The 26,295-nt window shown below is 39.1% G+C and overlaps 1 protein-coding gene across 2 annotated transcripts in view; it reads right to left on the bottom strand.

Annotated features, from left to right (window-relative positions):
* The window catches only part of LOC124789644 (N-alpha-acetyltransferase 60), a 113,687-nt gene that overhangs the window by 60,081 nt on the left and 27,311 nt on the right, over positions 1-26,295 (bottom strand). For both annotated transcript variants that reach the window (XM_047257075.1, XM_047257074.1), the window contains exon 4: positions 3,091-3,317. In XM_047257075.1, the coding sequence (XP_047113031.1) occupies positions 3,091-3,317 (227 nt within the window). The remainder of the gene's footprint in view (positions 1-3,090; positions 3,318-26,295) is intronic.

The following is a 26,295-nucleotide window of genomic DNA, read 5'->3' as shown; positions in this document are numbered from 1 at the left end:
CAATTTGATATTTGTTGTTGTTGTTGCTGTTGTTGTTGTTATTGTTGTTACAACTGATACATTATTGTTGCAGTGTAGGAGGAGGAACAAAAGAACTGCAAACTCATCTATGAATTATTGCCTTCTCTAACATTGTCTCAAATAGTTCTAAAAGGATCATCTTGTGGTGTTACAGTTCTTCTTGTTCTTGTTCTTGTTATGTCCATACTTGCTATGAAAATAGGAAGAGGAATTCTGCCTTATGCAATTGTAAATATTATGTACCAAAAGCTTCACTAAATGTTAATATCTAACAACAATTTTACAGTTAGAAAATAAAAAATAACCCACTGAAGATAGCACAAAAAGTACTGAAACATGTCTGGGTGAAACAAAACAGAAAAAAAGTGTCTTGCATAAGGCAGAATTACTCGTCCTAGTTCTAAAAGGGCTTCAGTTACATAGTTATAGGATAATGAGTCACTGTAACTGACATCCAATCCATTGCGTTCTGCAGATGCATGGTGGTGATGGGATGCTGGGACTAGAAGTTCAGCAGTACTAGACTTAGCAAAATGATCTGCTATTGTCTGGGAAATACCTCCAGAAGTTGTTTGGAATTCATATCTGATTTCAGAAAGAAGTTCTTTATTTTATTTTTATTTTATTTTATAACACTGTTAGATAGCAGGTTAAAGGATACATATCATTACCCTGTGGCAAATGCACAATTACAGCAACTGCTTGCAAGGTGATGGTGAGGTATGAATCACATTTCAAATGAATGATAGCTACCAACTACTACTGGTTACTGCTGTCTGACATGTTTTACTAACAAAGATAGCTACACTTGGAGGCCGTTTCACTATGAATTTTACCACCCTCATAATATACAGTACAGTAGGTTATGTTCTTTTGTTCAGTAAATGATTACCAATTTTATTACATTATGTGTTTTGCAAATGCTACAAAAGTGCATGTTTTTAATTTCTTTCAAGTACCAAATGGATGTCTTCTGGTGCTGCTTTGCTGGCTTATAGGTGCCAGGCCAACTTTCGGCAAGTCAACAGCCACACAGTGTGAGGAGATGCTTCCAACTATGTCAAGACATTGTTGTTGAGTATTAAAACAAATTTAATATATAAGATGTTACTAAAATGATGTATCAACAAAGCTTAGTATGTCTTAAGTCATGTCTGATTACACGCCTCTGTCAATTAAAATATCATAATAATAAATAGTCAGTAGCAAGTATATAAAGAACACAAAATAAAACTTTGTGAAGTGTTAAAACTTATTCAGTGGTTATCTAGTGAGTTACTACTGGAGAACTTTTTCCTGAAATTATACATAGTTACCTAATAGAAGTAAAATTTTGTGAAACATTAACAGTTTTGAATTAAAATTGGAGTCTAAATATGATGGCCAACTTGGGGTATCAAGTTATCTTTGGTTTTATTAACTTATGACAATTGGTTAATATGAAAGGTTATATAACGTATTTGAGTTAAAACGAACTGAGGGATTTACATTACAATAAATACAAAATTTAAGTATAAGTAATTAAACAGAGGAAAAGCATAATTAAGAGTGGAAACATTAATTTACTTCTTTAATAATTAATGTGTGTCTCAGAAATGAGCAGTTAATGGTTATCTCTGAACAACTCAGCAATGTAGCCAACAACTACATAAAAATCTTAAGTGACTCTGATGAAAATTTTGATTCTCAAATTCAAGATCTACAGCACCCTTTATCTGAGAAAAATTTTATTACCAAAATCCTACAGTAGTGAAATATCTTCGGAGAAGTGATCTTGTACTCAACCGTTACAAAACTAAAATACATGCAAGACACTGTATTTTGTTCATGCTTTTAAGATCAACAATCCTTGGTTGTGTAGCATTATAATCACATTTAGATCTCTGCCGACTGAGGGCCATCTCCTGGCGATGGCTGCAGCTTTGTAACACATGGGCATCAGTACATTTAAACTGAATGTTTTCAGAGACACAGGTACAATGAGTTACCATATACTAGCTGTTTTGACTTTTCATATGTGTTCTGGACGAATTTAGGCTTCACTACAGTACAGCAGCCTTTTGATTGGCAATGTTTGTCGGCATCTGTTGTTCTTCCTATACTGCTGAGACTAAAAGAAAAGGACCTCTTTGCACTGCAGCAGAGATATATGTCATTACAGCATGAAATGTTAGGCATTATTTTCTGATTTACCTTCAGTTTCTATGCTCATAAAAGTGAATGACAGCTGTGGGGCTAAGGAGACTGGTTTGTGCCTTCTGATAAATTTTTTTTAGGTGATACACAACTCTTGTGGTATGATAAATGGACATATATTAAGATTTCAATAAGTAGAGGCTAACAAAAAATTCAAACCACATTTTGTGAATGCAAATGCATGTGTATCTTCCTCTTTCCCAATGTTCTTAAAGAAGACACAGAAATATAAAATTTTAATTCTCGCTATTTTACAGCTTGCTAAATACACATTTTCTTATTCTGATAATTTGCTGAAAATTTAGAGGTCTGATTTTCCTAGGAATTTGATAAATGAGTTTTCAAAAAATTAAATCAAATTTTCCTATTTCGAGTAACTGATTTATTGGTAACACTAATTTATTTCTAACTTTTGGACAGTAATAATTTACCAGATATATTCTTGCCTGTAACGCTTCACTAAATGCCAATGCAAACAGTTTTGAAAATCAAAGTAAAAAAACTGTTGTTATCTATTTGTGATACTAAAGAGGAGTGTGTAGTTAATCATAGCAAAAACGAGCAGAATCACATACACAAATTTAGAAATACATCTGGGTCTTGAGCCTGTGGAATACTATAACATTCCTTCATCATAATGAAGGAAAAGGGTAGGGTATATGTACAGCTCTTGAAGGAATGAAAAAGGAGAGGAACAGTTTTGGACTGACTGTTTCTTTCTTACTGGACACATCAATCACTTGCGAAAATTTAACAAACCTGCCAATCTATTATACCACCACTGACTGTTTAACTACGAAAAAGGACCTCTTTGCATTGCAGCAGATATATGACATTACAGCAAGAAATGTTAGGCATTATTTTCTGATTTACCTGAAGTTTCTATGCTCATAAAAGTGAATGGCAGCTGAATTTGTAGTCAGCACATGCAGGAAGATTGCCTTGCAATCTGAATGCTCCAGTGTTGTAAGGTGAGAAATGAGGTTGTCTAGCAGGAGCGATGCAATGCCATTACGACGATGAGCTTTGCTGACGCCAAGACTCAAAATGTATCCCACTTCTGTCTGTTTTCCAAATGACTGTGCCAGAATGCCACGATCCTGCAGCAAAACATCAAAACTAAATTAAAGTTGTCTGATTCTTCTCGCCATATTTTCTTTTTTCCTTGTCTTAGATTTAAATATAAGCTACATGGAGCTAATATTAAAAATAAAATTTTCATGTCTCAATGGTTATGGTACTATTGTTTGTCTGGAAACAAGGTGTTAAGTTGGAGAAAAAAAATAAAAAGCTTAGATTCATACAACTCAATAGCAGCTAAAAGTTAATACACTGTAGTCAATACAACCAAAAATCCACATGATTTTACAACCTTAGAAAAGAAATACATTCTTCTTTAGGATATATACTATTCCACTCTGATTATAGATGAAATAACATGCAATACACATGGTACAGAAGTGATGTTTTAAAAGTTCTTGCCCTGACAAAGAAACAGCAAGCACGTGACCAAAGTATTATGGCTTAGAAAAGTATAAATCTTCAGCTGAAATTCTCTGAAGCTGCAGAGATGTATGCTTATCTGCTTTTTGTGGTGATTTTGTGAACAACCATGTAGTAATATCTTTTATGTATTTGAATTACCTACTGTGATAAAGAACTGCATTTTACAGTGTTTAACTCACATGAATATAAAATAGGATGTAGATTCAACAGAAAAGAATTTTTCAGCTGGTGGCTGAATTTAAGTGTGATTTTGCATTAACTGCTCCGGACATTAAAAAATCAATATGACACATTTTACATGGAGTTGTGGTCACTATAAAGATTTTGTGTGGCAGGGTTATGTCTGTAAACAACATACATGTGTTCCCAATATTTCATAACATTGTGTAAAATTAGGATTCATCATTACATGTCAGAGACAAAATATCAGTCATAACAAATGGTGACAAAAGGCTAAAATGTGTCAAAAAGTGAAAACAGTTTATCTTTTGAGATTCCAAAGGTATGTTGCTCATAGATTACCACAATACGGGTTGTACCATAAGCTCTGCTGAGTATTATTTAATGGTCAAAATAAAGGTTGCTATTTAGACTAAATTTTCAGAAGAAATTTCTCTTCCTTCATGATAATGTGCACATCACTGTTGCAAAAGTGCTCTTATTCCTGTATGAAGAAGAACCTTAGCATATTGACTAAGCCATGGCAGTGTTTGTTGAGCTCTGTGACTGAGGATTAAATTACTTGAAGAAATACAGCTACCAGGCACTTTTTATATAGCTTTACTTAAACCAGAATGTCTTTCAGTCTTTAATTTAATTATTTTTCAAAGCTAACAAACACATAAATTGGCCATTTGGTGAATGCTATCCTGCAACAATAAAGTTAAAAGTGTATGTGCTAAGCATATAAATGAAAGAAAAGGAGCTACAAGTTACAGAGCAAATGATAGATGCAGCACACAAAATGTAATTGACAAGAACACTGTAGTGATAAAGACAAAAATGTTACTAAACCAATAGAAGATAGGTGAAGACCCAAAACAAGTCTTGGCATAGATCAAGCTCAACCAAAAGTGGCTGGTTGCTGTATTTCTTCAAGTAATTCCATATTCACCAGATTTGGCTGCCAGTGATTTTTTTCCCTAAACCTGAGAAAATAGCTGCTTTGATGAAGAGTCAAGTTAATGACGAGGTTAGTCAGAACAACTGGACTAATTTTACTTTACTGTTTCAGTAGTGTGCTAATAACCACAACACAGAATACACTCTGCTGGTCTTTACCAAATTCTATGTCATGAATGGTTTTCTGTGCAAAGTTGTTGCTGATAATGGTCTGCAATTTATGTCCCTGCTGTTTCAGTATGTGCACACAATGGTATAACACATGGTGCAGGAGATTCGTTTCTGGAGAAAGTAGGGAGGGTGATTTTGGTCTATGACGTCCTTGGCTAGACCCTTGGAATATTTGGAGAGGGACAGCTTCTCAGTGCAGATAAAACAACCTATGCCTTGTCTCTCCAGTCACACACCATCTCCCACATACTGACTGACATGTCACAAAGCAGTGCCGACTTAGTGACTGAGTACCACCCAGAACTGGAGCAAATGAATCACTTTCTCTACCAGGGCTTCTCTGTATACTACCTGTCACTGTGCTCAGAAATGAGAAATGTCCTCCCCATTCCTCCCATGGTAGTATTCCACCAACCATTCAATTTATGCGACACCTCTGTCCATCCCTGTTCCACCTTTGCTCCCTATGCTTTGCCCCATATTTTACATCATCGTAATAGATCTAGATCCATCGCCTGTCCCATACACTCTTCCACTACCATATATTCCAGTACTGTCGCATGTATTTCCTACCTTATCAAAGGTGCGAGCAACTTTGAAAGCAGCCATATGTTCTATCAATTTATCTGCAACCACTGTGCGGCATTTTATGTGGGCATGACTGTTAACAAGCTGCCTGCCTGCATCAATGATCACTGCCAAAACATGGCTAAGAGACAGCTCCATAAGATCCAGTTCAACTACAGTCAGCTGGAAAAGGAAGACTTAGCAATTATTTAGGGCAGCAGAAAATTTCATCAGTATCTACGTACCAGAAAATTTTTTTCTTGTGACTGATCTTACGCCATTGACTGCTCATTCAACAAAAGCTGTACCTGATTGTACAACACAAAAGCTGCAATTAGTCACTACTTCTTTCCAGTTATTAATATGAAATTATTTGTTGCCCTACAGCACATCATGCAAAGGGAGGCACACTGTCTCACCAATCTATGGGATGTGATCCAGAATTTTATGCATTGGAGGCTTCTTGTCTTGAAATTGATCAACCGATTCATAAGCACTGCAAGCTTTACCCATTGATTGTCCCCCCCAGCTACTGAACATGATGAATCACTACAACTGCTCAAGAACTACATTTGGATGGGTTGGCCTCGAAGTCCAAAATCAATTTCAGGTACAGAAGTATGCCAATAACATGCTCATTGCAATGGCTTTTCTCTTTCCAACAACATGATTTCATTGCATAATCCTACTGAACAAATGCAAGTCATGATTCTCATATCATTGCAGCAAACTATTTTGAAACTTTTATGTATAGCACACTGGGGAATCACTAAAATTAAGTAGCTAGCATTGTACTTGGTCAGTCCTGATAAGAAGACTGCTCACTGCCACGGGCAGCACCATGCCAAAAATTTTTCAACTAGCATCGGCCTGACAGTCCTTGGCAACATATGCACACTGATTTTGTTGGTCCTTTCCAGAACACATGGGGGCTAATTATCATTGACACATTCAATAGACATCCATTTGTCATTCTGCTTAACACAGCGACTAGCACTAGCACTATAAAAGCACTCATTTCTGTCTTTTGTTAGGAGGCTTGCCACAATCAATCATTTCAGACAGTGGTCCTTAGTTTTCTTCATTGGAATTTCAACAATTTTGCCAACAAAATGGGATTCAACATATCAAAATTACTCTATTCTATCCTCAACTGAAGGGTGAAACCAAATGTTTTGTCCGTACTTTCAGGGCTCAGATGTCCAAACCTCATGTCAGGGTATGTGCTTTTTATTGTTTCTCAGCCCCTATTACACTCTGCCTTTTCACCATGCTGCACCAGTAGAGTTATGATACGGTCACTGTCATCGCACTTCGTTTCATCTGTTTCACCCTCTAACCGCTGCTTCAAAGGCCAACTTCGCAATGAAGTTCCACATGAAGGACAAAGTCTTCTATAATGTTTATAACAAGCATCACAATGGAGAATCAGGTGTCATCACTAACACGACTTGCCGAGCTCATTATACCATTCATGGCAAAACAAGCACCCACTGACGATACCAAAACCAGCTTCGATTTCATGATTATTGTGATTCTGCCATGGATTTTAATGTTTCAGAATTACTTTCTGTGTACCAAACTGCTGCCACACAGCCAATGCCAGGGCTTGAGGTTAGGACACATGGGTCAACAGATGACATTGTCATGAAGGTCGACCTCTATCAACCTACACAGCCATAGCTGCATCCATCACATCTGTTGCCATTCATAGCAGTGTCAGTCATGGACAAAGAGCCTGTATCAGCCTCACAGCTTTCATTGTGCTCAGCAGCATCACCTGTGCTGTTGGATAGACAGCCTACCTCCAGTTTTTTGGCAGATGTTCCTGGTGGTTCACAAGGAGAATGTTGGGACAAGAGTTAGTTGGCACTATCTGCCATAGGGCTGCAACCAACTCCATCAGCTTCACCATGCCACAGGCTTACCTATTGTCATTGCCCAAATCCACACTATGCGATGACAAAATTTTTTGTTTTATTATTATTTTTTTGTGATGGGGGGGGGGGGGGGGGGGGATATGATACTAACGGTGCCTCTGTTGACTGCACAAGGTGGCTACACTCACATCTCCGTGTACGAAGGTATATTTAAAGAGGCTGCCAGCACACAACAGTGAGCCTTGCTCTCTCCAGGGTTCATTGGCTTCCTACAAATGGCACTACGGATGCAACTAGAGTATGCTGTCTTCTCTTCCACTTACTGCATGCAACTGTAACACTCTATGCGTCTTTCTAAGATGCTGCATTCGACCTCTGCCCAGATCTCAGAAGACTCACAGTAAGAATAGAAGGACCTAGTATGAGACTACTGATCTAGCAAGACTACTATGCTAGTAAGTGAATGTACACCATAATAGGTAGCCAGTGTTTCACAGTATTACATCAAAGGTGGTGTGGAACAGAAATAGTCAAGGATATCGAGTTATATATAATTTCTACAGCCTTGTACGAGGGTGTAATGCCTCTGAATTTTTTTACATGAAAACTCTTGAAGCTATTCAAATAAAACAAACTTTATTAACATTTTATATCTTTTTCCTTCGTGTCTAGATATTTATTTCTCAACATAGTCTAGCTGACAACAAACACATACCGCCCAATGAGAGACCATTTCGTTGATAACATCACTGTAGAATGTTTGCCTTTGTTAGTGGAGACACACCATCATCTCTGCTTGTACCACTTCATCACTATCAAAGTGAAGTCCTTGACGGTGTACTTTAAGTTATGGAAATAGATGAATATTGGATGGAGCCATGTCAGTACTGTATGGAGGATAATCAATGACAGTGAACCCAATGTGTCAGATTACTGCAGATGTCACATGTGCTTGCTTGTGGTTTGGCATTGTCAGGCTGAAGAAGAGGGTGTCCATCTGTGGAAAAACTCTTGAATTCATGCTATCAGTTTTCTGAGGTATTACAGCATGATGTTTCTCATGCACTAACATAGTGATGTTACACACTACCTGTGCCCCACCATTTTACACACAACAATTCAGAGCTCTCTAGCGGCAGAGGGTTGCAACTTGTGTCAGCGAATCAGGAAAGTTGACCAAGTAATGTGTATGACATATGAACATTACAGAATAGAATTTTAAAAAGATTGGAGGCATTACTTTTCAGCGCACACGTTTTACTCATTTCTTGAATGTCTGTAGATGATCACTCCACCTCATTTAACTATGGATACAAAAGTTTCATTTTATTTTTATTAATTCTGGTTAAGGAGTTATTTCTCTCTCATCTATGCATGCTCCACAAAAGTCTTGCTCAGACAATGTTATATGTGACAGGGTAAGATCAATATTCTGGTACATCTACTGGAAACACTTGTTACAGGTTCCTATAAACAAAAGAGGCTCATCAATTTTTTTATTAATTAGCTTACTAAACTACTACAACTATTGGAACATTTGTTACAGATTCATATAAAAATAAAAATCTTAATAAGAGTTATCAAGTTCATTGGAAGAACCAACTATGACAGAGCTGTTCCACCTGATACATGTTATACATGAAATAAGCAAAATATTGTCAGATTTCAAAGCTATACAAAAGGCACACACTGTAAGGTGTGAGTATTACCGAACCATAAGGGTTTAATAAATCATGATTGCAAAATAGTAAACTAAATTATCTACAGAAGAAGGTGGAGATCAGTTAGCGGCTGGCCGGAGTGGCTGAGCGATTCTAGGCGCTACAGTCTGGAACCGCGCGACCGCTATGGTCGCAGGTTCGAATCCTGCCTCAGGCATGGATGTGTGTGATGTCCTTAGGTTAGTTAGGTTTAAGTAGTTCTAAGTTCTAGTGACTGATGACCTCAGAAGTTAAGTCCCATAGTGCTCAGAGCCATTTGAACCATCAGTTAGTGAGTCCAGAGAAATGTAGGAAGATGCACGCCAATATTGACATAGCAACTTAGAAGATAGGTTTGCAGTACAAGCTGACTCAAGTTAATAGTACCAAATCTGAGGCTCTGCGGAATGGCTAATTTGGTAATGGACAATAGTGTGTGTGTGTGTGTGTGGGGGGGGGGGGGGGGGGGAGATAAAATTTTGGGGCAGTGATGAAGCTTAAGCTTTAACTGCAGTAAGTAGGTTCAGATAGATGAGTACTTATGCAGAAAATTATAGTTCACTGCCTAAGTATTCATTGTTTGCCCACAAGTCTATAATCTTTGTAAAAGAGACTTATGTTAGGTTTAAGTAGTTCTAAGTTCTAGTGGACTGATGACCTCAGAAGTTAAGTTCCATAGTGCTCAGAGCCATTTGAACCATCAGTTAGTGAGTCCAGAGAAATGTAGGAAGATGCACGCCAATATTGACATAGCAACTTAGAAGATAGGTTTGCAGTACAAGCTGACTCAAGTTAATAGTACCAAATCTGAGGCTCTGCGGAATGGCTAATTTGGTAATGGACAATAGTGTGTGTGTGTGTGTGGGGGGGGGGGGGGGGAGATAAAATTTTGGGGCAGTGATGAAGCTTAAGCTTTAACTGCAGTAAGTAGGTTCAGATAGATGAGTACTTATGCAGAAAATTATAGTTCACTGCCTAAGTATTCACTGTTTGCCCACAAGTCTATAATCTTTGTAAAAGAGACTTATGAAGTAAGTGTAATGAACACAGACATTACAGTTACAACACAGGGACCAGGTGTGATTATCATAGGATACTGAGTAAGAAGAGAGCTATAGGACACAATCCACTTGGAGCTGGAAGTCAGTTCTATAATAGGTTGTCAAATAACATAAAGCAACTCCATGGCAATATTTTTAAGGGCAACCTGAAACAGTTGCTAACTGAAAGGTGTTTACATTCGCTCAAAGTTTTCTGAGCTGCATTACATACTGCAGTGTATTAGTGGTGGTAAGTGTTTATAAAATAGTATAAGATGTACATCTTTTATATGGCATGATACCATTATTGTAAATCTACAAAAATGATGATGTTATTATGGACAAATAAAGATCATGGCTGATAATAATAATATTAATAACAACAACAATAATAATAATAATAATTATTATTAGATTAGATACTTTCACAAATTAGAGAAGTGTACAAAGCTGTATGAAAACTGTCTTCATCTGAAGACCACAAGAATAATACCAAAATTTTGAACTTCAGCAGACAATACACACATTACATGTTGTTTACAATATTACAGTATTAACCAGAAATTCCTGCATGGAATAGTGGCATCTTCATAATAACAAACTGTGTAGTGTCTTCTTCAGCATTCCTAATGCCACACACTGGATATTTCATCCCTATAATTTGTTATATATTTTCATATACATGCATTATGAAGTTTGAGCACACAGCTTTAATGTCTGACTTGAAAGCATGAAATTTTTAATACTATTTATATATTTGCAATGGAAATATTTTATCTTCAGATAAATTTTGTGTTTTGATGTATGATGTTAATTAGATCAAAATGTACAATGGAGAAACAGCATTTCTGATCTCTTAGTAGTAGATGACATGAATCTAAAGGGTTTGATTTACATGTTTCTAATTATTTTTTCTACAGCATGAGTATTTATGATATATTAATTGAATTCATCTGAAAAAATAATTTTGTATATCTTACAACTGATTCAAATACAATAGTACATTATGTTTCTTGGTCTTATTGGTAGTCATGTTGAATAGTACATTGTGAATATCGAAGTGTTTAGTTTATTTTCTAAAAAAAATTATGTATGTAGGCCCCATGATAGATGTTTCTCGCGGGTATACACTGATAACTTTGCTGTAATCCGTTTTCCGCAGTTCCACGTTTTTATGAATAATTCAGAATTTACTTGTTCTTGATTACTTATTCTTAAATTGCATAACTAGGGTTTTCTCAAAGTTTAATTTTAATCTGTTTACATGAAACAACACATCTAAATGTTTTAGAGAACTTAAGATTAAGGTGAAATATAATAAAAATATAACACCAATTTTGGCTATCAGTGTGATACCAATAAAGCCCAAAATATCACAGTTCTAACTATATAATATAGCACTATAATGCATAGAAAAGTCATGTGGAGGCCTTTATCCAGCAATGTATGTCAAATAGTTCATGATGAAACTAATGAACTGATATAGAGCTTTAGCATACCTGAACTGCACAGAGATACTTACAGTACCTAGAATGACAATGGAGCAGATGTTGATGACACAGATGAACAAATTAACTTTTTTCGGAAAGGAAGCAAGACAACAAACAGATCCTTCAGCTCTACAGTAACTACCTCAAAACAAGCCATTCCTAAAAATCTGGAGGAAATCACATGTGTGATCCATTCTGAAGCAAGGTAAACCACCACCAGATGCTAAGAGCTGCAGCACAATGTCACTATTGTATCATTTATATACAATTTTTGAAAGAACATTGCTGAATGGTTTACAGTACTTGGTGGGGTCATCAGTAATTCACTAATAAGCAGATTGTGCATTTTAGGTTTTTATTATAACACCAAGTGCATGCAAAATGCATTCAAAACACACATTATTACAGGTATAAGTAATTTAGGAGAAAAAGGTAAAAACTTGCTGAATACTGGAGGCATTGCTTTGTCAACAGGCACAAGCTGAAAACATGTTGGCTTTTTCGCAAATCTTTTTTTACACTAGTCACACACACAAACACACACACAAACACAAACACACACACACACACACACACACACACACACACACACACACCAGGGTTGCCACAAGTTTCCCCATGTGAAATTCCCTGATATTTCCCTGATGTGTGTGAAATCTTATGGGACTTAACTGCTAAGGTCATCAGTCCCTAAGCTTACACACTACTTAACCTAAATTATCCTAAGGACAAACACACACACCCATGCCCGAGGGAGGACTCGAACCTCCGCTGGGAACCTCTACTCGAACCAGCCACACAGTCCATGACTGCAGCGCCTTAAGACTGCTCGGCTAATCTCGCGCGGCGATATTTCCCTGATTTACAGACAAGTTTTAGAATTTTTCCCTGACAAATTGTGAGCTCTCAAAGGTAAGTAAAAACATAAGTTGACAAAAAATGTAAGGACTTCTCTATTTCTCCCCCGTGTGAGCAAAAATCTTAAGTACTAAAATAAACAACTTTTGTAATGAATTGCTTTTAGGTGGAGAAAGCAAGACAAATGGTATAAATGTCTCATTAAGACCAATGTTGTTATTTTATTTCAATAAAACAAAACACATCTGGTGACAAAAATAAGCATTTCCTTGGAGTCAAAAGACAGATTTAAAATAACTGATTTCAGAAATAACCTCAGAAAAAGTAGGCCTCTTGAAAGAAGTGTATAAGGCAGGGAAGAGTTGTGTAAACCAACACTACATGTGACGGCCAATAATATGTTGGGTCTACTATGTTCGTTATTATCGGTTTTAACCCACTGTGTTATGTCTATTATTTTACAGGTATTGTGTGATTTTTCTTTCGAGAAATATATGAGTATATAGTGTACAAACAGCCAGCAACTGCCACAATTTTCTTGTTCTTATCATACATACTTTCTAATATACACTCCTGGAAATGGAAAAAAGAACACATTGACACCGCTGCGTCAGACCCACCATACTTGCTCCGGACACTGCGAGAGGGCTGTACAAGCAATGATCACACGCACAGCACAGCGGACACACCAGGAACCGCGGTGTTGGCCGTCGAATGGCGCTAGCTGCGCAGCATTTGTGCACCGCCGCCGTCAGTGTCAGCCAGTTTGCCGTGGCATACGGAGCTCCATCGCAGTCTTTAACACTGGTAGCATGCCGCGACAGCGTGGATGTGAACCGTATGTGCAGTTGACGGACTTTGAGCAAGGGCGTATAGTAGGCATGCGGGAGGCCGGGTGGACGTACCGCCGAATTTCTCAACACGTGGGGCGTGAGGTCTCCACAGTACATCGATGTTGTCGCCAGTGGTCGGCGGAAGGTGCACGTGCCCGTCGACCTGGGACCGGACCGCAGCGACGCACGGATGCACGCCAAGACCGTAGGATCCTACGCAGTGCCGTAGGGGACCGCACCGCCACTTCCCAGCAAATTAGGGACACTGTTGCTCCTGGGGTATCGGCGAGGACCATTCGCAACCATCTCCATGAAGCTGGGCTACGGTCCCGCACACCATTAGGCCGTCTTCCGCTCACACCCCAACATCGTGCAGCCCGCCTCCAGTGGTGTCGCGACAGGCGTGAATGGAGGGACGAATGGAGACGTGTAGTCTTCAGCGATGAGAGTCGCTTCTGCCTTGGTGCCAATGATGGTCGTATGCGTGTTTGGCCTCGTGCAGGTGAGCGCCACAATCAGGACTGCATACGACCGAGGCACACAGGGCCAACACCCGGCATCATGGTGTGGGGAGCGATCTCCTACACTGGCCGTACACCACTGGTGATCATCGAGGGGACACTGAATAGTGCACGGTACATCCAAACCGTCATTGAACCCATTGTTCTACCATTCCTAGACCGGCAAGGGAACTTGCTGTTCCAACAGGACAATGCACGTCCGCATGTATCCCGTGCCACCCAACGTGCTCTAGAAGGTGTAAGTCAACTACCCTGGCCAGCAAGATCTCCGGATCTGTCCCCCATTGAGCATGTTTGGGACTGGATGAAGCGTCGTCTCACGCGGTCTGCACGTCCAGCACGAACGCTGGTCCAACTGAGGCGCCAGGTGGAAATGGCATGGCAAGCCGTTCCACAGGACTACATCCAGCATCTCTACGATCGTCTCCATGGGAGAATAGCAGCCTGCATTGCTGCGAAAGGTGGATATACACTGTACTAGTGCCGACATTGTGCATGCTCTGTTGCCTGTGTCTATGTGCCTGTGGTTCTGTCAGTGTGATCATGTGATGTATCTGACCCCAGGAATGTGTCAATAAAGTTTCCCCTTCCTGGGACAATGAATTCACGGTGTTCTTATTTCAATTTCCAGGAGTGTATAAACCCCTTTTGAAGTGGCAAAATGTACTACAATAAATAAAATGTCTATAAAACACCACACTGTACAATGTACTTGCAGTGAGACAGTCACAATTCCTGAAACCTATCACCCACAGCCTCTGACCCGCTGTGGAGCACCTCAGTAATAGGTCCACAGATAAACCATGAAAATCCACCTCATTATGCCACATACAAACAGACCTGGCCTGCGGACAGATCAATGAGACTACATCTGACAGGCATGGTCCGCACATTAGTGGGAAACAATGGGCTTCAGATTGGCAGGCCCTATACGTTAGATATACCTGACCTGCAAATATAGCCTGCAGTTTTGGCTCATTGCAGGAATCCACTCATGTGGCCAACTATTCACATGTCACAGACAGCATGTTAATGAAGTGAGGCTGCCATGATCAATCTATGCAACAGATAACTTTTGCAATCAATACTAATGAAGATGGGTAGCAACTCACAGTAAAGATGATTGCTGAGCTGCAGACAGGCACATAGAGAAGATAATCAGACTGTCACAAACTAAATTTTTGGCCATAGCCTTTGTCCGAAAATGAGGGCACACAAACATTTACACAATAACTCAGACACAAGTCATGCACACATGACCACCATCTCCGGCCACTGCATCAACAATCTCTGAGAATCAGATCCAAACAAACCACTCCTTATGCCTCCCTGCCTCTCGTCGGCAGCTACTAGGCTAGCTGCAAGAAGTGTTGACAGCACTGACTGAGGGGAGTGGTAGGTAGGAGAGAAGCAGTAACAATGAGGGGGTAAAGAAGTGGCGCATATTCTCAGCTGCGCCCAGCCAGCGACGATGCATGACATTTCAGCAAACAAACCATTTCATATATGAGACAAAACAAAATTTTTCCAGTGTGTGCGTGTGTGTGTGTTTTTTTTTCTTTTTTTTTCAAATTTCCCTGACATGTTTGAAATTTCCTGATTTCAAGAACTTGTGGCACTCCTGCATGACCCCCCCCCCCCCCCCCCCCCCCCCCCCTCCACACACACACACCTGAACAGATGCACTGTACTGGCTGAGTACACCAATACTACAGGGGTGTAGTTTTCATTCACGCAACAGGTGCTCACGACGCTATCAATTATCATGTATGGATGAAGGAGATCTGTGAGCTTACCAAGAACTACTAGTGCATCAAATTCATTGAAGAATTACTCCATAACAGATGACAAAGAAACATACTGGCCCCTGCCCTTTTTAACACCTATACTAATGATCAGCCACTTCAAGAGCACACCAGGAGTTTTCTTTATGCAGATGATCTGGCTTTGGCAACTCCAGCAAAGTCTTGTGGAAGTGGAAGGTCACATGACTGATGCTTCAAAGAATATAGGTGTTTATTACAATAACAATCAACTTCGACCAAAACAGTTACAACCCAATGGTGTACTTTCCATCTTAAATATACAGAAAAACAAGTGTCTCATGTCAAGGAGTACATCTGGATGCTACACCACATCCACAATATTTAGGTGTCACACTTGACCAAACCTTAACTGGTGCACTGCCATAACACAAGGCTGAAAGAGGAAGTAATAAATAACATCCTTGCAAGGTATCAGTTAGTACAAGGGCCTCTTACCCATGAACTTTAAGAATACTGGTATTATTGTACTGATACTTCATTGCATAACATCCACATCCTGCAGGGTACAGATTTGCACACATCCAACAAGTCAACAAACTCTGAATGAGATTTGCTGCTTATTACTATATTTCTGTAGCCTACACTACTTTCCAAGGTATATCATCTGGCAGGTACTACTGTCCCAGATACCTGTCAAGAAGTTGCTTTCAGTGTGGAAGGAAGAAACTAATCATCAAGCCCTGCTAACCATTGAATGATTATGTATCAACCATCCAGAGGGTGAGGCCCGGGAAAACCTCATGAAAACCAACAAAATGTTGCAGATTACTCCATCCAAAGCAAGAATGGACATGTGGAAAATACTATCTGCAAATGATCCTCATAGGTCTCAAACTGGGGATTTGCAGTCATTGTTACAGACTGCAATTGTGGAGAAATGCAAACCGTTGACCTCTTGCTCTGCTGTTGTCTCTGTCCTACATCCTGCACCAAGAGAGATCTACTACAGCATCAAATGGTATTGAGGTTGCCTGTTTTAGATCATTCACAGTGTAATGTTATGCATTTTTACCTATAAGTCTTTACATTAAGTAAGGTGTTTAATGCACTATACAATTTTTTGTGTTTCTTTGTACTGGTTCTTCTGACATAAATTTTAAAAAAGGATGATCATTATGCCATCATCCTTGAAAAGTACTGAATAAGAATTTATATTAATAAGTAAGTCATTTACATACAAGAACAAGAGAACTGGGGCCTACAATTGAACCTTGGGGGACTTCTTCTACAGTTACCCTTTGATTTCTTTATGGCAGATTGTACCTAATCCACTCCAATGCACTTCCCTTGACTCCATGCCTTCTAGGTCAGTAGTGCAATTCACACTATTAAATATCTTTGCCATGTCATAGAAAATTCCTGTGATTGTTTTTTATTTATCCACAGAGCAGCCAGTGTTCTCTATTATTCCTTTATAGCTTGCATCATTAAACTGTCTTCCTGAAAGCCTAGTTGAACTTTTTACACGAATATTGACATTTGTGTGAGAATTTGTATCTGGTTAGTAGAAAAGATTTGAACACCTTTAAAAACAGAATGATACGAAGATTAGAGATTGAGCAATAACTTCTTCAAATTCTGTTTCAAAGCTTTTTTTATATAATAGTTTCACCTTGGCACATTTCAGAAGACCATTTAATGACTAATTTATTGTTGCAGACAGAGGATGTGTTATTTCCTTAGAAAAATATTTTATTACGCTAGGCAAACATTCCATTCTATCACACTGCACTACACATTATTTTTTATGGATTGTATAGTCTTTTCTGTATCTTTTGTTGTACGGCTCTTAAACACAGTTAAAAACTTCTTTTCTTCTAGGCACATATAAAGAAAATGCACCTTGACTATGTGACAATCCATGTCAACTGCTGACACAGACACCTATAGAAAATGATTAAAACAAGAGGAAAAGTAACATGAAAGGAACAACCAAAACTACTTCAGAAAGTTTGCAGAAGAAAAAAATTCCTTAAATAAATGCTGCAACTGTTCTTCTTCACAAGAAAGAAGATGGATACGAGAAAAGAAAACTAAATACCTCTCAGCCTCTTCTTTGAAATGTGCAAAATATCCATTATAATTGTCACACTCTTATTAGAAAACAAAGCCATCAGAAGTTAATTAAAGGACCAAGCTTGCTCCAGACATGAACGGAGAACAATAGGTCATTTGCAAGACATGGTTGGTTGGTTTGGGGGGTGAAAGGGACTAAACTGCAAGATTATCAGTACCTTCATCCATTAAGTGGCAAACCAAGAGGAGCTGTCACAGGAAGGAGCTGAAAGGCAAATCCTGGAAAGCCTAAGTGTAACTAATAAAATAAAAAACAACAGACAAAGCCCAGAAAAAAGACAGCACAGACAAGTCATTAAAAGATCAATGAAGATAAGGCATTAAAACCAAGAAATGAAACCCAGACGCTAGCCAAGAACAGGAGGCGAAAAATTGTGGTGTCAACAGAATCTTTTGGACCAAAGGAGAAATTGAGGCAAATTCGAGGTCAGGACACAAGCCATGGGACAGATGCAATGTCTCCCTGACCAGAGGCAACAATGGAGGAAGTTGGAGTTCTGAACAGACACTGGAGGCATGCAGCAATTGTAAACCCAAATGCGAGTGCAGGCTTTCTCCGGCGAATTTCATACATGAAGTCTTCACGGGTTGTCAGTCGAGTAGCATCGTTGCTACGAGACGATGATGCTACTCAGCTGACAACCGTGAAGACTTCATATATAATTGTAAACCCAGTTCTGAGTCACTGTTGTTGGAGGTGGAACACTTCCATGGAAAAGGACACAGTAGTTGGTATGTTCAGGGAAACTATGAATGCCTACAGCATAATTCAGCAGCTGTTGTTGGCACCTTATAGGTAACAGCGGAAAGTTCCACAGGACTGGAAGAAGGCCAGGTCATAGAAATCTATAAAAAGGGTAGAAAATTGGATGCACATAATTACCGGCCTATTTCACTGACATTGAATTGTTGCAGAATCATGGAACATATTTTGTGTTCAGACATAATGACCTTTCTAGAATCTGAGAAGCTCATCTGCAGAAACCAGCATGGTTTTAGGAAACAGCGGTCATGGGAGACACAGCTGGTCCTCTTTGTGCATGATATACAACAGGCTCTAGATACCGGCTCCCATGTTGATGCCATATTTCTCACTTTCGAAAGACATTCGACTCAGTTCTGCACTCTCACTTGCTCCAAAAAGTGCATGCTTACGGTCTATCCGATGACATATGTGGTTGGATAGGAAGTTTTCTAATGGACAGGGAGCAGTATGTCATCCTGAACGGGGTGACTTCAACAGAAACAAGCGTAACTTCAGGTGTGCACCAGGGCAGCATAATAGGTCCACTGCTTTTTGCGACCTACATAAAAAATCTGGTTGATGGTATTGTCAGCGGCATTAGACTGTTTGCCGATGATGCTCTAGTCTACAGGAAAGTAGTATCACACGAAAGTTGTGAACAAGTCAATGAGGATTTGCAGAAAATAAATGCATGGTGTAATGACTGGCAGTTATCTCTCAATATTAGTAAGTGTAACCTACTGCGTATAACGAGATGAAAATCCCATTAATGTACAAGTACAAAATAAATGCCCCAGTCTTTGGAAGCGGTAACATCCGTCAAGTAACTGGGTGTAATTATTCAAAATGATCTCAAATGGAATGATCAGATAACACAAGTAATGGGTAAGGCGAACTCGAGATTGTGGTTTACTGGTAGAATCCTGAAGTGATGCAGTCCTACAACAACGGAAATAGCTTACAATACATTAATTCGTCCAGTCTTAGAGTATTGTTCGTCTGTATGGGACCCTTACCAGTTGGGTCTGATTCAAGAGATTGAGAGGGTCCAATAAAGAGCGGCAAGATTCATGACTGGTACATTAGCCATCGCGAGAGTGTAACAAATCTCATAGAAAGTTTGAAGTGGGACTCACTTGCAGATAGACGGCACGCTAAATGGAAGGGGCTGCTCACTGAATTCTGAAATCCGATCTTCACTGAGGCTGTAGAGCATATATTATTACCACCAACTTTCATATCATGCAATGATCACCATTCAAAGATAAGGGAAATTAGAGCTCGTACTGAGGTGTTCAGACAGTCGTTTTTCCATCGCGCAATCCACGGGTGGAACAGAGGGGGGAAATACGACTTTGGCGCGAATTGTGCCCTCCGCCACACACCGCTAGGTGGCTAGTGGAGTATATATGTAGATGTAGAATGAAGGGACTCCAGCCTCAAATAGTAGGCTGTTCATAGGGCTAATTCGAAAGGCTCCTGTCACAAATCGGACCCTACAATGATGAATGGGGTCCTGTACCCGCAATGGTGAGGGTGATGCTGAGCCACATGCAAGACTCCCATAGTCAAGATGGTACTGAGTCAGGGCTTTGCAGAGCTGCAGAGGGAAGAGCAATCTGCACCCCAGCTAGTGTTACTGAGGTAGTGAAGGTGTACTGAGGTGTCACCAGCACTTATGCTTAAGCTGGCAAAGGTGGGGAAGCCATGTCAGCCAGGAATCGAAAACCAGTACGTTGCATCTTCGGTATCCAGGGGAGCAATGCTGAGGGAGGGGCAGGAAGATCGGGAAGTGGTCACTGCCACACAAGTCATCATGGAACCTCCAGTGGATAGGTCCGCAGGCTCATGGTCCAGTGAACAGTGTTGCTGCCTCTGGATCATGGGGTCCCGGGTTCGATTCCCAGCCGGGTTGGGAATTTTCTCTGCCCAGGGACTGGGTGTTTGTGTCGTCCTTATCATCATCATCATCATCATCATCATCATCATTCATGACAGTGGCTAGATTGGACTGAGTAGAAATTGGGACTTTCTATGGGTGCTGATGACCATGCAGTTTGAGTGCCCCACAAACCAATCATCATCAACCAGTGAATAGATGGTAGATGACCAGTACTGCAAAAGGAAAGATCAATGACCGAATTAGTCCATTGCTACTATGAAGTGTGAGGGAGCATCAGAGTTCAAGAGACAAAGATCGAGCTGTGCCAGTAAATTTTCAATGTCTCGACCATGGCCACTGATCACTGTTCCACTCCACAAAGGGTTTATGGGTGTTGAAGTTGCCCAAAACTGGGAAAAGGGCAGCGGGCAGTGGTGGTGGTGGTGGTGGTGGTGGTGGTGGTGGGAGGAGGGGGGGAGAGCTGATAGAGTAGTGCAGACAAGTCCACAGTACATCCTGGGGCATGACATCGTCAAAAGGGAGGTAAACATTACAGATGGTAAAATCCTGCTATATTCATACCCGAACAGCCACAGCCTCCAACTGTGTATCAAGAGGCACAAGGTCACTGTATATAGAGTCCAGCACATACGTACAAATACCATCCAAAAGCTCTCATAGTTGGTACAATTTTTAAAATAACCTCGGTAGCCACAATGGGCAGGAGTCCATGTTGTGTGGAAGCCCTGTTTCCTGGATGGCAATACAGAATGTAGGGTATGCTGTCATAGTTACGCCAAGTGGTGGAAAAGTATGTTACAATTCTACTGGAGGATAAGATCGTCTGAAAACCGTGGGGCATGAAGTGATTGGGGGTTGAGAATTCAGGGGATCTACTGACACAGGTTTTGTGGCACATTGCCTGGGAGATCTGGTGCCTCAGGGGTCACCGGGATCTCCACCTTGGACACAGAAGGAGTACATGCAGACTCTAGTGGCATGGGGGGCCACCAGACGTTCCTTCGTATTAGAGGACTTCTTTTTATCCTTCTTCTCCTCAGATGATGAGGACGTGAGAAGGTTTCCCGGAATTGGTTTCAGGGACAAAGGAAGAATGAGAAGTTTTTACTATATTTTAGTTCTTCTGTGAATTTTTTCATGCCATTGGATGCTTTTAGTTCTGTAGTAATCCATTTTAATTTAGTAACCACTTCCTTATTTATTTAATTAGCACTTCCTTATGATCCATTATATGAGGAAATTTTTCATAAATTGAAGAAAGAAATGGTGTAAAAATTTGCTGATATTTCATTTACATGGAACTGATTGCTGTATTGGCCAGTTTATCTCATTTAGTTCACCAAAAAATAAGAAAACATTTTTTAGCTATATTGCATTCTGCACAAGTTTTTCTGGTGATTGGTTGTTTATTTCTGGCAGTTCAATAGAAAAGAAAACTGATTTGAAATTTCTAAATGCAAGCACAGTTTGCTTATACTGTCAGATTTTAATCTGTCAGAAAGTAGCTGTAAAAGCTGCTGCACGCTAATTTAGCTTGCAAAATCTCTGAAGTTGAGAGTGAAGCCATATTGTAAGGGATGGCACTGAAAAACCAGCCCCAAGTACTGACTGCTCGCCAATTATGCACTAATTGTTGCCCACCATCAACTGATACAACAGCAAATATATAAGTGTGTAATAATTAGGTAATAAATAAATAATGAATAAGCTAATGCAAAGGTCTGTATTTTCTGAACTGATCTTGTCTTTTACATTACATTGCATTACACTACATGAGGTGCTGGAAATAACCTCCATGCACGTCAATGCACTTTTGTGTGCAGCCTAATACATTAATATACACTTTACCCAACTCTGCCGCATCAATTCTCAAAATTTCATTACGAATAATGTCCTTCAAGTCTTTTAACATTACTGAGTTATTTGCGTACACTTTTCCCTAGAGACAGCCTCATAGATGAAAATCACAAGTTCTTAGGCCTCGTGAACATGGTGGCCACAATCCTTTGCTGACAGTCCTTTCTTCCATGAATCCTTCATTAATTCATGTGATTGACTCATGTGGAGTGTGACACGTTGCTGCACCCTGTTGAAAGATATCATATGCACATTCATGGGAGGTCAATTGTGCATAAAATCCCTCAAAGATTCACATATACACAGCAGTATTTACTGCTGTTTCAAAGAATATTGGACCCACAATCCAACTTGCTGACACGGCACAACACAAAACAAGTTTTTCACTGTGAAGTGGTTTCTGATTTATCACATAGGGATTGTTTTCTGGTGTTCTGGGAGTTATGTCCTGTCAGACGGAACCATGCTTCATCACTCATGAAATACAGCAGCAGATTCAACGTTTCATATCAATTATTTAACACAGCCACACATTTTCCCTCATCTTTCTTCTTTAGTTATTGGACTCTTGTCATTCTGTGGGGCTTCATTCCAATGCGGCGTTAAAACATGTTGACAAGGCCTAGGTGAAATGTTCACATGTTGACTTCTTTGGACGCCGTGATCATTGACAAATATTGACAATCACAGCAGGTATGAATGGGTGAGGTATGATTCTTTTCTGCTTTTGCAATTGGCCCTGTAGTACACTACTTTGTCACCGAATCCTGTATACTGCTCTTTGCTGGCTTGGAAAGGCCAGGAAACTTCTTTGCAAAAATGTTCTTCATTTCATTAAGTTAATCAGTAGACATGTATGTCTCTACTATGATTCTTTTTTGAAGAGGAAAAATCTTGTTGAGATATTTACTGTACACATCTTAACCAAGTCACAACAGCTTTTGTACTGAAAATACAAAATGTAACCACTACAGCTTTGAAACAACACATGACAATTGAATTGGTGGGTGATAATGAGCAGTCTAGCAGTCGGGGCCATTTTTCATTTGCCACCCTGTAAAATCAAGTCGATACACACTGCTGACTGATGAGATTCTTTCCCTCTATCAGTGTCAAAATCTGAGCAAACAGAACTTTCTTGCATGTTGTCTTATTTTTGTGAGAGATATTGAAATTTATGTTAAAACAATTGTGTTGTTTGGCTAGTATAATTATGTCTACTGACTTAATTATAATATTCTTTGTTTTTAATTCTATGTATCAACTTTCAAATATGCATACTTGTTCAGAAAATTAAAATACACGGCAAGTAGAAGTGTTTGTCATAAAGCTCAATGACAAGTAGCATTGTATTGTGTATAGCACTCAGTATTTACAAATGTAAGTAAATGTTTTCTTTGTGGAAAAAAAATCTGTAGTTAAATAAATATCAAGCTACCAGTAGCAGATAAACAGTAACCTTTCAATACAGCTGAGGAGACAGCAGCTTTTTTCAAAGCGGTAGCTTTCTTTCTAAGTTTCATAATTAAATTTAGCTGGTGTAGGCACAAATAGCATCAAGGAGTATATATGTCTTTGAAATTAATTTGATGACTAAGTATTTATTGTTGGATACATTCCAATCTCTGTCTTCCCCTACAAATTTTACCCTCTAGCACCGTGGATGTTATTTCTTGATGTCTTAACACATGTCTGATCACCTAGTCCCTTCTTTTTGTCAATGCTTTCCACACCTCCCTCTCCTCCCCAATTCTGTGGAACATCTCATCTTTTAACTTTTCAGTCCATATGATTTTCAAAATCCTTCTACACCACCACATCTTGAATGCTTCAATTCTCTTTTTTTCCAATTTAGCTACAGCCCACAATTCAATTCCGTACAATGCTGAGTGCCAGATGTACAGCCTCAGAAATTTCTTCCCCAAATTAAGGCTGATGTTTGATACTAGTAGACTTCTTTTGGCCAGGAATTCCTTCTTTGTCAGTACAAATTCCTTCTCTTTGTCTACTTTGTTGTCTCCAATTTTGATATTGAGTTTACTGCTAATCTCATATTTGCTGACACTCATTACTTTTGTCTTTATTTGTTTTATTCTCAATATATAGTGTGTACTTGTTGGATGTTCATTCAAGTTAACAAGTCTTGTAATTCTTCCTCACTTTCACTGAAGGTAGCAATGTTGTCAGTGAATCTTATCATTGATAAACTTTTACTCTGTATTTTAATACCATTCCTGACCCTTTCTTTTATTTCCATTGTTGCTTCTTCAACATATACAGTAGGGGCAAAGGATTACAGCCCTATCTTATACCCTTTCCAATTCTAGCACTTTGTTCTTAGTCCTTTTTTTGTCATATTATATATTACCTGTCTTTCCCTACAGCTTGCACCTATTTTGATAATTTTACATCATGGAATACTTTTTCTAGGTTGACAAATATTATGAAGAAGATGGTTAATTTTTCTTAAGTTATTTTCCCATTATCAAGCCCAATGTCAGAGCTGCCTCTCTGGCAACTAAAGCCAAACTGATCATCATTTAACAGAACCACTATTTTCTTTTCCACTCTTCAGTACATTATTTTTGTCAGCAACTTGGATGGATGAGCTGTGAAGCTCACTGTGCTATAGTTCTTTCAATTATCTGGGCTTGCTATTTTCAGGATTGTGTGGGTAATATTTTTTCGAAAATATGATGGCACATCTGATTCACAGATTTTACAAACCAACATGAACAGTCATTTGGTTCCCACTTCCCCAGTGAGTCAGAAAAACTGAATGAATATTCTCTATTCCTTCCACCTTATTTGATTGCAAGTCTTCCATAGCTATGTTAAACTCTGACTCTAATACTGTATCCCATACGTTTTGCATGTAAATTCCCTTTGTAGAAGTGTCAGTGTACTGTTTCAACTTATCTGCATTTAACAGTGGAAGTCCTGTAGTGCTCTTTATGTTGACACATTTGCTTTTAATTTGAATGAAAGTTGTTTTGACTTTTCTAAACACCAAATCAGTCCCTCTAATAAACATTTCTTATTTTTATGTCTTCACTTTTTTCCTGAAGTCATTCTGCCTTATCTTCAGTGCTTTTTCCTATTTAGTTCATTCCAAAGTGACATTTTTGTAATCCTGTCTTTTCCTGAATATTTTTGTACTTTTTCTCTCATTGAACAATTAAAGAGTTTGTTGTGTTACCCAATATTTCTTCACTGTTACCTTACTTGTTCTTACATTTGTCGGTGATCACCACTTTATAAAGATGTCAGTTCCTTTTCAGCTAAACTGTCGATTGCGGTTCTCATTACCACAGTATCTACAGCCTTAAGAAAATTCAAATGCATGTCCTCACTCATTTATATTTCAGTATCCCATTTCATTGATTCTTCTGGGTATTTCTTTTAAACTTCAGTCTGCTCTTTATTATTACTGAAATGTGATCTGAATGCATATCTGCTTCTGAGCATCCTTTACGATCCAATATCTAATTTCAGAACCTCTGTCTAACCATAATGTAATCCAAATAGAATCTTCCCATGTCTACAGGCCTTTTCCAACAATACCTCCTCCTCTTGTAATTTTTGAACAGTATATTTGTTATTACTAGATGAAATTTACTGCAGAACTCAATTAGTCTTTCTCCTCTCTCCTTACTATTACCAAGACATATTCTCCGTAACTTTGTCTCCCATTTCTTCTGCTACTACAGTGTTCCAGTCACTCTTGATCATTAGATTTTCACCTCTCTTTACACAATGAATAACACATTCAGTGTCTCCATCTCTCTTCAGCTTCTCCTTGTGATGTCAGAATTTATATCTGAACTATTGTTGTTGGCATTGGTCCTCTGTAGATTATGGTGACAATAATCAAATCACTGAGCTGGCCACAGTACCTCATTCTCTGCCCTACCTTCATATTCATGAGAAACATTCTCACTACAACATTTCCACTGTTTTTTATATTATGCTATATTCATCTG

Source organism: Schistocerca piceifrons, chromosome 3 (assembly GCF_021461385.2).
Source record: "Schistocerca piceifrons isolate TAMUIC-IGC-003096 chromosome 3, iqSchPice1.1, whole genome shotgun sequence".
NCBI lineage: Eukaryota > Metazoa > Arthropoda > Insecta > Orthoptera > Acrididae > Schistocerca > Schistocerca piceifrons.
Note: the sequence above shows the minus strand (reverse complement) of the source record. Positions and strands in the feature narration are given on the sequence as shown.